This window comes from Oryzias melastigma, linkage group LG9, assembly GCF_002922805.2.
Source record: "Oryzias melastigma strain HK-1 linkage group LG9, ASM292280v2, whole genome shotgun sequence".
Lineage (NCBI taxonomy): Eukaryota > Metazoa > Chordata > Actinopteri > Beloniformes > Adrianichthyidae > Oryzias > Oryzias melastigma.
In genome coordinates, this window is record NC_050520.1 from 4157298 (window position 1) to 4173548 (window position 16251).

General features: G+C 38.9%; 1 protein-coding gene across 1 annotated transcript in view; it reads right to left on the minus strand.

Annotated features, from left to right (window-relative positions):
* Positions 1 to 16251, minus strand: part of LOC112147959 (notch receptor 1) — a gene marked incomplete in the record, with an annotated part of 61349 nt that overhangs the window by 27480 nt on the left and 17618 nt on the right. Inside the window, 7 exon segments of the mRNA XM_024274686.2 lie at positions 3069 to 3182; positions 5553 to 5738; positions 5893 to 6048; positions 6969 to 7202; positions 7282 to 7404; positions 9051 to 9389; positions 10471 to 10733. Of these exon segments, the coding sequence (XP_024130454.1) occupies positions 3069 to 3182; positions 5553 to 5738; positions 5893 to 6048; positions 6969 to 7202; positions 7282 to 7404; positions 9051 to 9389; positions 10471 to 10733 (1415 nt within the window).

Below are 16251 nucleotides of genomic sequence, written 5' to 3' on the forward strand. Positions count from 1 at the left end.
CCCCCCCCCCAACTCTCTACCCTCCTAAAAAAAAAGATCCAATTTGACCTTTAACACCACACTATTCAGACCCTTGTTCATTCAAAATCTGCCAGCAGGTTTCCTCCTTCTCCTTGACATTGTTCTCAGATATTATTTTACTCTGACAGTCAATCAAGTCTAAGGACTTTTACTGATGAAGAGATAGCAGCTTAAACATCTTCATAGCAGCACAGCCACGAGCAGATGTTTCAATTACTGAGTCACTGATTCACACAAAGTGAAGCTTGGTGTTTTCAATTTTAATGTTTGGGTTCAGAAAAATGTTTTTCTGTTGTTTTTGCTATTTGAGTGTATTTATTAAAAACCCACTCCAGTGAAAATGGCGTTTTAAACATGTTATTGTAGCATTTTTATGATGATGAAGGACATACATTTGTGGTGAATTAAGAGCAAATAAAAAATAGTCAGTTTGAAAAAGCTCTCTTTTGTGACACAGCAAGTGAAATGGGCGGGGCCAAAGTCTCCCTGCTCCGCCCCATTCTGATGCATCTACAAATAGATCCATGAACGTCTGATATTGCATTTTTGTTGCACAGCTAAAATTAGGTTGCGGTTTTAAGGGGCTGTAATCTAGCAAGTAAACAAAGGGATGACGGGATATCAGCTGAGGCTAACTTCCGTGCCAACAGTCCCACCCACAACTCAGAGGTGAATTTCTAATGAACTCCTGCTGCTGTGTAGAAACATGTCCTAGAAAGATGCATTGTTAAGGTCATTAGGATTTAAAAAGTGCACGTCTAAGAGTGTATTCATATTTATTGACCATTCTAATGATCGACTGGTTTCAATGTAATTTTAATGCAAATTTTTTTTTGGAATAGACAGTAATAATAAACAACATAAATAGGAGTGCAGTCTAGAATATACAAATAAGATTTATAGTATCCAGTGAATCATAAAATAAACAAAGAATAAATAAATAAATGTTTTTTCTAAGTTTTCTATTTATCTACAGAATCAATGAATTACAGGAACAAAAATAGCAATAATATCAACTAAAATCTGCTCTTACTGGGGCAATAAAAAATCTATTTGTGTCAAATTTGGTAAAATTAGCTTTTTGAATTCTTAATTGGTGAAGCAATGTAACCTGGTTCAACCATCTTCCTAAAATGTCTTTTTTATAACCCTCCAACAGGAGCTGTGACAATGTTATACATTCTATAAATAGTACCAAGCTCAGAAATAGAGCATAAAGCAAAGCAGTATTATTAAAAACAGCTCTCAAGAAGGCCTGGAGTCTCTCAAAAATCTCTTAAAACATCCCAGATTAAAAATAGTAATAATTGCTGATGGTTCAACCTCTGATGTCCACTATGTGGATCTTGATATGGTGTTTTGAAGTAACTATGTTCTAAAAAAACAACAAAAGTTTTTCGTTTTTGGCTAAAAACAGCATCATCATACTTAAAAGATGACTGGAGTGCAGTTTTAGGGGACTGTTGATAAAAAAGTGAATCACAGAAAGGTTGATGCGTCCAAATGTTTGTTAAAAGCTTTTTCATGCATGAAAACACAATGTGAGGATCACATAAGGACTTAAATGTTTTATTTGATTCCCCCTAACGCATAAAACATCCAATGTGAAAAAAAAATCACAATTTTACCTTGTTCCTTTTATTTCTCAAAATTCTAAAAATAAACCTTTCCAACTCCAACCTTTCAGTGCGTTTTGAAGGATTTGTGCTTTTATTAAAATGTTGCTTGTATCGATGAAACAGAAAATTTAAAAAAAGACAAAATATTTTTTTTCTGCTTTTATAAGGACTTTTTATTTTGCATGCTTAAAGCTTTATTTGTAATACCGAGTTACTACCTGTTAAACACAACTGCATGATAATGTGCATAAATACAAATCATATTTAGTATTTTTACCAAGAAATGTACAGTTTCTAGTTTGTATTTGTGTCAGTTCTGACTGCTGCAAACCCACAGCTTTCCCGCTGAGATGAGCACGTAAAGTTTCTTCACAGTTCAGCCATAATACTCCGTAATGCCCTCCTGACTGAAATGAAAAGCCTCCAAAAACCCCTGTGAAGGAATTTCTTACCCAGACGCACGCAGGCGTGCACGCACACACACACATAGAAGTGTGAAGATGGACAGACGCACGTGCACGTCCCCCCAGACTGCAGGAATCAGGCATTTCAATGGCTCGCAGTGGGGTTTCCATGGCTATTCCATGTACAGAGATGAGGGGGGGGCTCGCCTCGGGGACAAATTTACATCTCAAGCAGGGCGGTTAAACTCCCTCCCTTTTTGGTACCCTTCAGTATAACGGTCCCAGAGCACCCCCCACCACCATCTTTGAAAAAACCTCCACTTGGAGCCCCCCCTCCCCGTCCCAGCTCTCTGTCAGTGTCACACTCAGTTTTTTTTGTGTTAAGCTCCTCTGTTCACTACTGTTTATTCTAAAGACTTCTTTCTCAGATGTCTTTTTCTCTCCCTTTTCTTCTTCTCTCAACAGGAGGAACCCGGCCCCCTCTCCTTTGATCCACCCCACTTTGCTATTTTCCTTCCCTAAATAAAAAAAAAAAAAATCACTTCCACCTCAGTGGCTTCAGTAAAAGAATGCAAAAAAACTCCTTTCAATTGAAAAGCTCAATCGTTGCATTCCTTCGCTCCTTCGAAGCCTCTTCTTCTGAAATAGAATTTAAAAAAGCTGCAAAAAGGAAATCGTATCCACTAAACATTTGCAGCTGAGCAGCATCTGCCTTCATCACAAGCTTTGTCACGTTCCAGTTTCAATCAAAAACCTTCCTCAGATCCTCAAGTTTCTGCTCCATCATCGGGGTTGGTAGGAAACTTGTTCAAAAACTTCCCGGAGCTTTTCCCCATAGATTTTTCCGTGCTGCCCGGGCCTGCGTAAGCCCGCCTCAGGGCTGGGATTACAGCCCCGTCCGGAGAGCGCTTTGTGTGTGTTTGAGCGCAGAGCGGAGGTGGAGAAAGATCGACCTCTCCGCCCTCCGGCCCCGCGCCCCCTCCCTCATCCCCGATTCCCCTCCGCGGCCGTGCGGGAGCCTCACCTGTGGGGCACTCGCAGTGGAAGCCGTTGATCTTGTCGATACACTTGCCGCTGTTGAAGCAGGGGCCGTTGGCACACTCGTCCGTATTGATCTCACAGAATTCCCCCTCGTAACCTGGCCAATTAGTCAAAGAGAAACAGGAGGGAGATGCTCAGACGGTTTGAAACTGTCAAAACTGCTAAAAAAAAGGCAGCTGTAAACAGACAAAAGGCCTAAAACAATGAGGTTTAGATACTAATAAATAGAAGAACACACTCACTTCTGAAAGCTTTGCATTCCCTCTTTCTTCTAGAATTGATTAAATTGATCAATGCTTTGAACCTGATATTTTACTTTCTGTTAATTTTACAAAGTCTTGAAAATCCTCGAAGGTTCTTTCCGACAGGATAAAAAACAAAAGTCTAAAATACTTCAACCAACAACGATCCCTGATTGATCGCTCAGCTGCGATGTGTTTTATAGAACAGAACAGAGAAACAAAGTTTTATACAATGTATCACACAATGAAGACCGAAGGCAAAACAGCTACGAGCCATGCTAATGCTAACGTTAGCAAACGACCGTTACAGAATCAAAGATGGGCGGGGCTTTTATACTGGAGCTGCAGAGCACGATGACGTGAAACTTCTGGGGCTTACATCAGTTAACCAATCACAAAATTCAACTGCAATACCTCATTTGAACCTATAGGGGGCAGCACACAGATGATTTTAGACCATCATTTCAGGAACCATACAAGTTTAATTTAATTTGTCAAAAATTTTGCAACAGATAGCACATTTAAAGTCCATTTAAAGAGGTCAACAGACAAAATAAGTTGATTTGGTGTTTGGGTAGCCTGTAATGACGTAATCCGGCTCCAACATGGCGGCGTCCGTACAGTGTAAAAATGGTGACTGAATTGGCTTCATTTGGTTGTAGACAGTTTTAATGTTCAGCCTTTATTTTATTATTTTGTTTAATTCATCGTAGTTGTCTTTGGAAACACATGTATCACCAGTCCAGGGACAACAGATAAAGATTGGGACTCACACCAGTTGACCAATCACAAAAATTCAACTGCAATACCTTGTTTCAACCTATAGGCAGCAGCACATAGACAGTTTATGACTATTTTCATGAATTAAACAAGTTTATTTTAATTTGTCAAAAATTTGATAACAACTAACACTTTTAAAGCCCCATTTATAGAACTCTTTAATTGTTTCTGTAATTAATGCATTCTGAAGTGGGGGAAAGCATCATTTGCAACACTTAGTTAAGTCTGTTTTAACATTGAAGATGTCACCAGCAAAACTCAAATGAAAGTACATCAATGGATTCTGACGAAGAGAAAAGAAACGTTTCACATCCCCTTTGTGCCATTATGTAACACATACTAAATAAAGTGTTGAATAATGGTGCAGAGACGCTTTTCTCTGTGACAGAATCGACTGATTTACGTTAATTGCGTAGATGGTTGCCAAGTTACAGTAGTCAAAAGAATATCAACACTGGAGCTAAAGCGCCGATGTTAAAGAGTCAAAGATATTAAGTAAAAGTGTTACATGTTTTCAGTGTCAGAATCCATGAAGATTAAAATAAGTGCATGGACAATCGAGTTACAGCAGTTTAAGGAGCGTGTTTTCTCAGCAAAAACTCCAGTATTAACCCTCTAACGCAGGGGTGTCAAACATACAGCCAGCGGGCCCGCCAGATGGTTTAATCCGGTTTTAATCCAGTTATGAAGAAAAAAATATATACAAATTTTCAAAAAAGAAAGAAAGTTTCCAGCCCATTCCTGTAGCGAGTTATGGTTCTGTAAAGAAATGACTGCAATGTGCAAGGAAACTCTAGAGATTAATAAATAAACAGAATGAAGGCCAAACCAATGCCGAGTTTGAGTTCTGGTTAACGCCAGAATATTTGCAAGTTTAACCCTCTGGAACCTAGGGCCTAAAACTCTGTTTTTTTTTACTTTTGAATTTAACTCTGTATTTTATTTTCAATTTAACATGCTTATTTGGTATCATTTTAATCAGCACAACTTCACCTATGTGACAATACCTTTATTTAGTCATTTTTCCATGTTCTATTCACACACTAGACATAAAATCATGCAAAAAAAGAAAATTCCGTCTGGAAAAATGGAATTCATTTTGCTGTAGAAACCCCAAAAATGTTTAACAAACTGTTGAAATTAAAGTTTTAGGAGTAGTTTCATAAAAAACAAGAATAAATTTAGTCAAAAAAAGTAATCAACACATTTTTGGATGAAAATACAAAACAAAATTCCAGGTGAAATTTCTGTCTTTTGTTATTCATTAATCAACAAGATTCAATTAGCTTTTTTCTGATTGATTTGGGACATAATATTACTTTCATATCATTTTACATCGAGTTTATTTTTTATTGGTTTGTTTAAATCTCCATACATGAGGAAGGACAAAAATAAGACTTGGCTGTGCTTTCTGTTTCCTTTCTGGTTCTAAGCAGGAGTCTCACCTGGCATGCAGATGCATTGGAAGTCCCCTATCTGGTCCAAGCAGGTGGCCTCGTTCTTACACGGATTGGAGATGCACTCATTGACGTCCAACTCGCAGCGTGGCCCGACATAACCCCGCTGGCACTTACACTGGAACGAGCCCTTAGTGTTTAAGCACTTCCCAGCATGCTCACAGGGGTTGGGACCTGTTTAAAGAGCCCAATCACATGTTAATACTACAAAACTACAGTTTAGTTTGGTTAAACGTTGTTAAAAAAAAAAAGCTAAATTCTTTAGAAGTTACAGCCTAATAGTGGTTATTTTTTACAAAAAATGTTTAAGAAACAAATTCTGAGTTACCCAAGGAGCACTCATCCACATCCTTGTCACAGGAGGGTCCAAAATACCCCGAGGGGCAGGTACAAAAGTGGTTTCCAGTGACAGGGTTGGTATCGCAGTTCGAGCCTTTCTGGCAGGGATTGCTGATGCAGGCGTCGTCCAGCTGGCAGAGCAGGCCTGCAGAAGAACGCTCATGTGGATTTTCTAAACCTTTAAATCTTCAGCTCAGATTGTCACATTCTATGTTCTTTAATACATTCAGAAAGCTGGTTACTAAAATTAGTGGCTAAAAGAGAAAATGTCTATTCTTAAAGGCTGTGAGTAGGGCTGGGTATCAACAATAATTTCCAGAATTGATTCGATTCTGATTTTTTCTATTCTTTTTGTCCTCTCAATTCAATTTTGAGTTTACACATTTATACACATTTGTTTATAAATACATTATTAATCTATTATATTTTAATATATTTATATCTGATACAGTTCATTTACTATAGAATTTATTAGTAAAATAATAATATTGTTATTAGCATACAGTGTTACATGGATTGTTACAACGATTGTTCTGCCTCTCCTGGAGGGCGTTTCAGTGTGGCCACTAGGTGGCAATCCCACTATAACATTACACCTTGTTACAGAAGAAGAGAGTATGGGCAAAAACAGTGTTTTAGATCACAAATAGTTACATTAAAAAATATTTCCTTGAAAGAGTTTGGAAAATTAATTTAAAGATGTTCAGTTAGTCAGAAATGTATGTCTACATCGACCGACCGTTAGCATTAGCCGTCCTATAGGAGATTCCATTAAACGTTAGCATCAAGCTAGCAGACGTTAGCTTTATGTGCTAAATTGATTCATATTTTTATGAATTGATTATTGATCTATTAAGTTTAAATCTATTTAAATCTATGAATGGATTTTATCGACCCAGCCCTAGCTATGAGGTTCCTAAAGTATTAGAGGAGCATAAATTGTGTGAGGGTGATGATCTGTTACACAAAGATATGCTCATAATAAGCGAAAAAACAATGTACTAAAAAAATCAACTGGATCATATTTTTCATAAAAAGGATTGAAACTTGAGATGGGAAACTCACCGGTGCGCCCGGGAGGACACTCGCAGTAGAAGGACGCCACGCGGTCGTGACAGGTGGACCCCTTGTAGCAGGCGGCATTGGCACAGTCGTCGATGTTCTTGCTGCAGTCGTCCCCGGTCCAGCCGTTCACGCACACGCACTGGTAGCCGCCGTACGTGTTGTGGCAGGTACCGCCGTTTTGGCAGGCGTTGGGCATCAGCTGGCACTCATCGACGTCGTCCATGCAGAGCTGACCTGTGGAGGGACAGGGATGGGTCGGTGTTCTGCTACAGCATCAGGTTGGAGTCATCGGCGGGATCATTTCTGCACAAACCTGTAAACTCGGGTTTACACTGGCAGTTATAAGTGTTGACTCCATCCACGCATGTGCCTCCATTCTGACACTCGTGACCTGGACAGTCGTTAATGTTGCTGTTGCAGTTTTTTCCTGTAAAACCTGAGAACAGCAAAACAACTCAAGTTACATGCTCCCGCTCTGAACGGAAGTTTCAAATCTTTTCTTCTTGAAAAGAGAGAAAAAAAAAGAGTTCAGTCTTCAGTTAAATGTGGTCAACTGTCTTTTCCTTCCCAGGAAAGACAGCAGCTGTGCCCGTGTGAGGCTGCAGCAACATTAGTGTATAATAGCAACAGTTATGCAACAGGCCACCACAGCATTGTGGATCGGGCATGTGCACAAAGGAAGCCGTAACTGACTTTTTTAACCAATGAAGAGTATATAAAATGCTCTTTCTTCCACATAAAGTCATATTACAGTGACTAACTAAAAAAAACACATTTTCAACTTGTGCTAAAGTGGTGCAATCCCTAGGTGCATACTCTGATATAAGAATCAATTTATTGCAATGAATAAAAACAACAGCCTCAACATATGTCAATGTTCATTTAAATAAAATTTTAAAAATTATTCAGGAATTTTTGTATCATTCTTACATATATTAGTGACCATTGACTCTATATGAGAACTATGAGTGACCCCAACCCCCTGGCTTTCCAAACAGGAAGTGCCCACAAGATCCAAGAAGCCAAAATCCCATAGACTTCTAAAGAGAAATAAATACTGTTACTCAGTTATTCTATTAGTCAGAATAAACATTCTGGCTCTAAAACACTTATTAACATTTTGATAATCCTCTTTTTCTCTAGTTCAAGGTATTTAAGTTACAAACTGACCAATCAGATGCCTCAAAAAAAGTAGGTGGAGCCTACTGCTCCCAACATCCAATGCTCAAAACTTTTAATTGACAGATTTTGTGTTGCTCAGTTTCAAGGGGTGTGGCTTTCCAACAAGCTTATTCGTAATTGGCCAGAGCAGTTGGCATAGAAACGTTGACTTGGACTAATTACTGCTTAGTGACGTAATCTGGCTCCAACATGGAGGCGTCCGGATTGTGTAAAAGTGGCGACAGAATTGACGTAATTTGTATGGATGAAAGCCGTTTTCTATCAACGACGCCACACTTACTCGGTCCAGTTCTATACAATCAATGTACAAACTCATCCGCAGGAGTGACATTCTAAAAAAGTAACTGTATACGATTTGTGTTTTATGTTGCATTAAAAAAAAAGATTTTAAAGCACAGAAGCTTTCAGGTGCATAACTTCCACATACTGTCCCCTTTACCCATTTGGACGTGTTTCCTTTAGAGTTCTAGTGAATGAAAACACAACGTAAAAGTCAGTCTATGTAAAGGTGAGGGGCTCTGGGCTGAACTGAAGTCCGGAGCAAGCATTCCGTCAGTCCACCATGTGAAGCGGATGTTGTCCTTTGACCATTTCCTCAGGATAAGACTCCATGTCTTCCTGCTGCGCTCGTTCACACACACAGCAGAGCAGCAATCACACATGTATGTACACACGTATGTACACACGGAGAACACAAGCAGGAACAGCCCTGCCTTCAATGACCTCACCGATCTACAAACAACAACAAGGAGCTCTGATGGTTGGAATGATTCAGGCGAGACGTCATCATAGTTTCACTGATTTGAGAAAGCACAACTCAGATATCTATCTTTTCTAAACTAAACTCACTTCTTGTTTTCCCATGAAGGACAAAAGAATTGGTGATTTTTGCTGTATTACCTGGCACACAGGAGCACTCATAGTTGGTCTCGCCCTTTTGAATGCAGGTGCCTCCATTAAGGCAGGGCGACGGGTTGCAGGGCAGGTAGCGCGTCTCGCAGTGTTTCCCGATGTATTCAGGGGGGCACTGGCATCTGTAGCCGCCCACTTCGTTGATGCACAAGCCGCCGTTTTTGCAGAGCGGTGGGTTGATGTCGCATTCGTTGATGTCTTGTTTGCAGGTCTGCCCAGAGAAGAAAGGCGTGCAGGTGCAGATGAAGAAGGACTCAAACAAGGAGCAGCGGCCACCGTTTGCACATGGGTTTGAGGCACACGGGTCGGCTTTGGAGCAGTCTTCACCTGAGCAGACAGAATACACACAGCATGACCTCTGGGAGGATTTGCTTTGTGAAATGAATGTGAGTCTGGGTCTCAGTGAAGGAGAAGCTGCATCTTAAGTGGAGCACAGGTGTGTCTTGCAGTTGTATTGAGGCTTGTATGGCCACCTCAAGGGACTTCATGAAAACTAACTAAAATAGAACTTTAAAACCATAACTTTTTAACATAATTATGAACTAGATATATAGCATTACCTGCGATAATGCTAGTGACAATGCTGTAAGCTGAATCTGGCTGCTGAAGATGCTGAACTGAAAAATAGCTAAACTTCAAAATAGCCTAAAAATTGAAAAAAGCCTTAATTAGCCAAAACAGCTAGCATTTACCTGAAATATTAGCTAAACTCCAAAATAGCCTTAAAAAATAGACAAGTTAGAAATAAGCACAAGATAACATCGGGCCATTAATAACAATAAAATAAAATGATCTGATAGAATTACCAGGAGGGCCTCGACTTTGACACGTGTTCTAGACAATCCTTCTGCCTTTCCTGAATTTCTATTGAACGTTAGCATCAAGCTAGCGGACCTTAGCTTTAGGTGCTAAATCAATTTATATTTTTAGGAATCGATTATTGATTTATTTAGCCTAAATCGATTCAAATCGATTAATCGATTTTTCAACCCAGCCCTAATGAAAATGTGTTGATTTGGGAAGATGCAGGCATTTTTTTTATTACAGAAGTACAGAAATTGGCACCGATTAGGAACCGAAACAAAAGAACCGCTTTGGCACTGGTACCGAATAAAACTCAATCAGCGCCCAACCCAACTAATGGACTCCTTGAACAGTCCGCAGGATATGGGGGGATTGAAACAGTGAAATATCTGTACGACACACCTGCGTCTCATCTACTTCACTCTTGTGTTGTGTAAGTGTTAGCTTACACAAGAAAAAAATATGCGTGAGCTTTTTAATTTTACAGGATCACCGAGCAGCCCTCAACCTTGATATTTCAAGCGTGCCCCATACATGTTTGCCCATTTCTCCCCTGCAGACAGTCCATATTTAGCCATAAGAGCCGTTGTAACAAAGGCTTTACCTGCAAATCCAGGTGGGCAGCGGCATCTGTAGCCCTGCAGACCCTCGGGCTCACAGGTGCCCTCGTTGCGGCACGGTGAGCTGAAGCAGGCGATGTTTATGGGCGTCATGCAGCGGCGGTCAGTGAAGCCAAGTTTGCAGGTGCAGTTGAAGTCCACCGTGTTGCCTTTGGAGACGGCTCGACACGTGCCGCCATTCGCACACGGCAGATTGTTGCAGGGGTCATGAAACTGACATCTGCTTCCAACAAATCCATGCTGGCACCTAAAGAACACAAGAGGGAACATTGAGCAGCAGGCTTTTAATGAAAATATAAATATAAATGAAAGGAAAGACTACATTCGAAACCTAAAGCTTTAAATTCCCACTCCAATCATCTCCAACGGAGGCTTCCAAGAGAAAAACAAAGACGTACATGAATCTAGCTGCTTACATCAGAATGCAGCGGAGGAGAGCAGGGAGTTTGAGGCAATTTCTACATAACAACTACAAGCTTTTTGTCTGCTCCTGAATCACCGCTATTTGAATGAAGAAATACTCAGAAACATAGTTTTAATCTTAATTATATCATCCAAGAAAATGTTAGAAACACCAAACCCCTATTTTCACTGGAGTCGGTCTTTAATACACCTCTGGTTTCCCTATTAATTTGGTTTTAATCTGAATGTAAGCATTATAACCATAAATCTTAGTTTAGCTTCTGTTAAAAAACTTCACTTTACAAAACTGACCATGAGACAAGCATAAAAGCAATGGATTCAATCTAAGCTTTAACAAACAACAGGTACTAAATTGATCAAACTAATAATCTTAACACTAAGTATTGTTTTAAAGATAAATAGCTGTAACTGTTCATCCTTCGATCCTTTTAAAATGAGCAATGAAAAGACAGACTGTATTCAACATTTGCTTTACTCATCGGGTAAAATGTGATAGAGTAATACTTCAAACTAAAATAAAAAAATCTCCTTTTTCCATTTCAAGATTGGAGATTTCTTTATTGACAGTTCACAACATAAGAAACATTTTTTCATTAGGGATGTAACACGTAAACTCGTGTTTTTTTGCAATCTGCTCCTTGAAAATTGAGTAGGAACATTTGTGACGTCCAAGAGTGCTGTTTCTTGATCTTTATAACTATAGTAGAGTAGAGTGGAAAAAAACCTTCAGGCAATGAACTAAAACTGCACCAGAAGCTTTCTAGAATTAAGATAAATCACTTAATAAGATAGTAAAAGGTTGATTTCACGATTTGTTACAGAAAATTATATTACAAATATTTGTGATGTCCAGGATCAATGATTTGCCATCTTTATTAGGTACAGTAGAGTATAGCAAAAATACCCTTTAGCTAGGGCTGGGCGATAAAACAGTAATGATATTTATCGTGGCAGAATCTTTTCTTGATAGAAAAATGAGTCTATCACGATAGACTTTTATTTTGAAAGGTCCAAAATTAACACTAGCCAAATTACTACGTAAATTATTAGCTCTTCTTTTGGTCATTGTTTTTGTCCTCTATTGTCACGTTTCAGCCCCACAGTCCACAGGCGTTTCATTTTGGACGATGAAACAGCATAAAATACAGCGATTTTTGACAGGATCCAGTCAGAACTGGGTGACAAAGCCTTAAAGCAGCAACAGACAGATTAATAAAGAGTGTTGATTTGGAGACAGCGCTGTTGTTAGACGCCCATGCTATCATGCTAACGAGCTGTTCCACCTGTATGAAAACACAAACCGGTTTAAGTCGGACAGTATTTTTATGGACCGGCCTTTAAGATGGGGTAAATAAATAAAACACAATAATTTATGACACATTAATTAAAAGGTATTTTCTAAATAATAACAGAACTGAATCCACTGTGTTTTAGCACCGTCTCTGTAGCATTACTGAACCGGAGTTACACCAAAAACTGTGACTCAGATGTTGTGCTGAATCCTTCCGACTCCTTAAAGCTGCAGCTTTAATGTAAATAATGATATATAATAACAATAACCCAAAACATTATACTGTTTCAGGGTGTATTTTGTTATGATTTAATATAAAGTTGAGGTTGAGTTTACAGATGGCAATAAAGATATGTTCATGCCTTTATAAATTACTTTTCTGCTATTTAATTTTCTTGAAAAAAAAATCAGAAAAAAGTTCAAAAAGTAAAGGTTATTTCTATTTTAAATAGAGTTATAATTTGTCCGGCAGATTTTTTTTTTATCTATAAGCCAACTTAGCTGGTGACTGAAAATTTACATTTCTGCTCCTCTGTGGAGTTATTTCAGTTATTTAATATCTAACAAAAAAAGCAGAATAATGTTCATTCCAAATTGTTCAGAAGGCATGCTCCTTCCAAACCTGGAAACACCACCAACCTTTTTATTACCTGAAGGAGAGCCACTGAGCATGCTCGATCACGGACTGATATAAACGAGAATTATCCAGCAAAAACAACGAACTTCAGACCTGCACAGAAGCAACAGTCTAAAGTACCAGAAGAAACTCTGTGGGTTGGCTTTTGGTTCCTAGATTATTCAGAGGGTGTTGATAAATGTTTTTGTCAATTTTACAGTATGTTTGTTCTGAAATGCTTGAAAACACTAGAATTTATATGTGGAATTAATGCTTTGTTTTTTAATGGAATTGATCAAGCAGTTTATTGCTCTGTTTTACTTATGTTTTCTTTTGAAACTTGAAACCATTTCTTGAATTTTCTTTTGATTTATATTGTGATATACAGTATATCGTTATTGTATCATGACATAAAAAAACTATATCACGATATAAAAAATTCCATATCGCCCAGCCCTATCTCCAGATATTCAAGGCAAGGCAAGTTTATTTGTAGCACATTTCATGTACAGAGACAATTCAAAGTGTTTTACATAAAGCATTAAAAGAAACAATCAAAGAAATAGTAAAAATGTGATCATTAAAATAAAATTAAAAGAAAGTAAAAAGATTTTAATTTAAAACAAGCATAGATAAAAAGTGCAGACGTAAACTTTTGAATACATATTAAACAAATGCATCTGAGAACAGGTGAGTCTTTAACCTGGATTTAAATTCAACATCAAATGACCTGGAATTGGACTGGAACAAAAAAAAAAAAACGGATTGGGACATCCCTAGCCGATACTTCTGCATTTCTTCAGAGATCTGACAGCGAGAGAGGTGTTGACGTTCCTTCATGATGGAGGTTCTGCTAACGCAGCACTGTCTGTGGACTTCTTTCAGGTGCAGCAGAGGGCCACCCATGATTCTGCTGGCAGCTTTAACCCTCCTGGCGAGTTATATTTGTCCAAAAACCTGCAGTATGTGAAGTGTTGTCCACTGGTGCACCTGTAGAACTCTTCTGTGCTCATAAATCAGGTAGTTTGGCAACAAAGGTCCAGTTTCATAAATCTGACAGCAGCAGCAGCCATGGGAACCAATCTAAACAATGCATTTGTCTTGCGCCATCACCCCTGAGAACAATGTGTTTGAAGCTGTAAACTGGAGCGCTCTGAACTGAGACCAACCCCTGTGATGTTTCTCACATGTTGTGTCAGAGTCATAAACACCGCCAAGAAAACAAGCACCCACAAAGAGGAGATCACACATTTCCAACTATAAAAGTCCTCCCTAGAGGATACACACTACACAACAAAGGGGCCTCATACACATGGAGATGGAGAGAAGATGCATGTCTTTATTTTCTCATTAGACCAAACAATCCTAAAACTTTGCTTGCTATTGCTTTATCATTGACAGTAAAACTACAAGATTTTCTCCAAAACTCTCTAAAATACGTATGGAGAAACTTCCTCCATCACTGAAGCCTCTGACAGCTTTCAGAGCTGATATGTGCTCTCTTTGACCCTGTAGATCCTGAAGACAAGGCGGCAGCTATGCCAGCGTTTGAGCTGTGGGCCAACATGGCACCACCTCAGCGCTCGTAACTCTTCCCTCAGAGAGGAGGGATCAGCCCGGCCATCAGACAAGCGATGAAAAGCAGCAGATTACAGGTGAGGATTAGTGAGTTAATTATTGAAAATGTTTGAAAACATCTGAAAATAATTTTCTAGAGATATTTGTCAAACAACATATTTCTCCAGATATAATTTAGCTTTTCGCTCATAAAAACCCAAAGCAATAAATAACGGGAGACGTTTAAAGGGGCTTAAAATACCCGACAGGAGCCGGTGTGGTTCAGCCCGGAGGCGCTGGCAAGAGAATGTCCCCAAACATTCCCAGGGTGTCCAGCGTGTGTTTGTGTGCTGTGGGGGTCAAACTGCGGCCCCCTGTGTGGCGGGGTCAGGCCTGTGTTTAGACAGGGTTTCCCTCTCAGGGGATTACGCAGCCTTGGGACTGTGGCGAGGAAAAGAAAACATCTCATGCTAGACTGCCTGCTGCATAAACAGTAGTGGGGAGTGGTGGCATGTCACAACACCCAGAGCGGAGAGCGCCACCTTGGCTGAGCGTTATCTGGGTCAAACGAGAAGGTCAGAGGCTGAGGGGTCACAGTGGTTACAAAATCTCACACAGTCAGTACCGGGTTACCCCAGTAAAGTAAAGAGGAAGAGAGATCTTTAACCCTCTAACTGCCTGTTCAACCAAATACTGGGGCACCTTTAGAAAACATTTTTTTTTTAATATTGATGTGTACCTAACCCCAATGTACAGAAGCCCTAAGGGACATTGAAGGGAAAAAAATTTGAAGGAAAAAAAACATTTTTTTATTTCGCAAAAATTGAAGTAAAGATATATATTTTATTTTGATTACTAACTGGTGCTACCAGATAGTAACCACAAATTTTTTACTTCAATTTTCACAAAAAAAAAAAATTTTTCAGTCACCATATGGTGCGCACCAATTACTAACCAGAACATATTTTGTTCTAAAAACTGATGTTAAAAAAAAGTCTGGATAGTAACTGGTGCACACCAGATAGTAACTTTTACAGAACCTCTGTGTATTTTTAGAAAAAAAAAATCACTTCAATTTTTTTTTCTAACTTTGATGTCCCTTTAGGGGGAATAAGAAGCAGGAGAAAAAAACTTTTTGGATATTTTTTTTCTTTTTTGGGTAGTTAAAGGGTTAACTCTGTGTCACATTGCAAAGAGTTATAGAATAGAGTAGAATAGAATAGAATAGAATAGAATAGAATAGAATGGAAATACTTTATCCATCCCAAGCTGGGAAATTTGGCTGTTGCATCATTAGACATTTGCAGAAGATATAAAGATAAACATTATTTACAAAAGATAAAAAAAATGAATTCAATAAAAACAAAGTGTGCAAATTAATTATGATTTAGAGCTGCCACAAACGATTATTTTAATGGTCGACTAGTCACCAATTTTGACTAATTTGGCCATTCGTAAACTGGACCTAAAACACAAACACACATCATTACCATTCATAGGACACACCTGTGTCTCACCTACTTGTTACTTACATGTTGTGTTTTGTTAAGTGTATAAAATAAAGCAGATCCTCCGTATCTGTTCCTCTTCCACAAAGACTTCCAGTCTAATTTATCTCAGCTGTAAACTTGACACGTTTTGGTTAAGTTAAACAGACTGTAAGTGTCTCTGCCCCTGACTCCTCTCAACATTGACCCAATGCTTTCAGTGTAACAACACATTTCCATTCATGTCTGCTTATGCTACTCTCCATCACTATACTAGAAGAGTTTGTTGTGCCTGCTCTGTGCACAGAAGAGAGCCTAAAATACTTTACTATGGAGTCAACCTCCTAGAATTTCAACTGTGTTCAATCGTGACCATGGTAATGATACACAG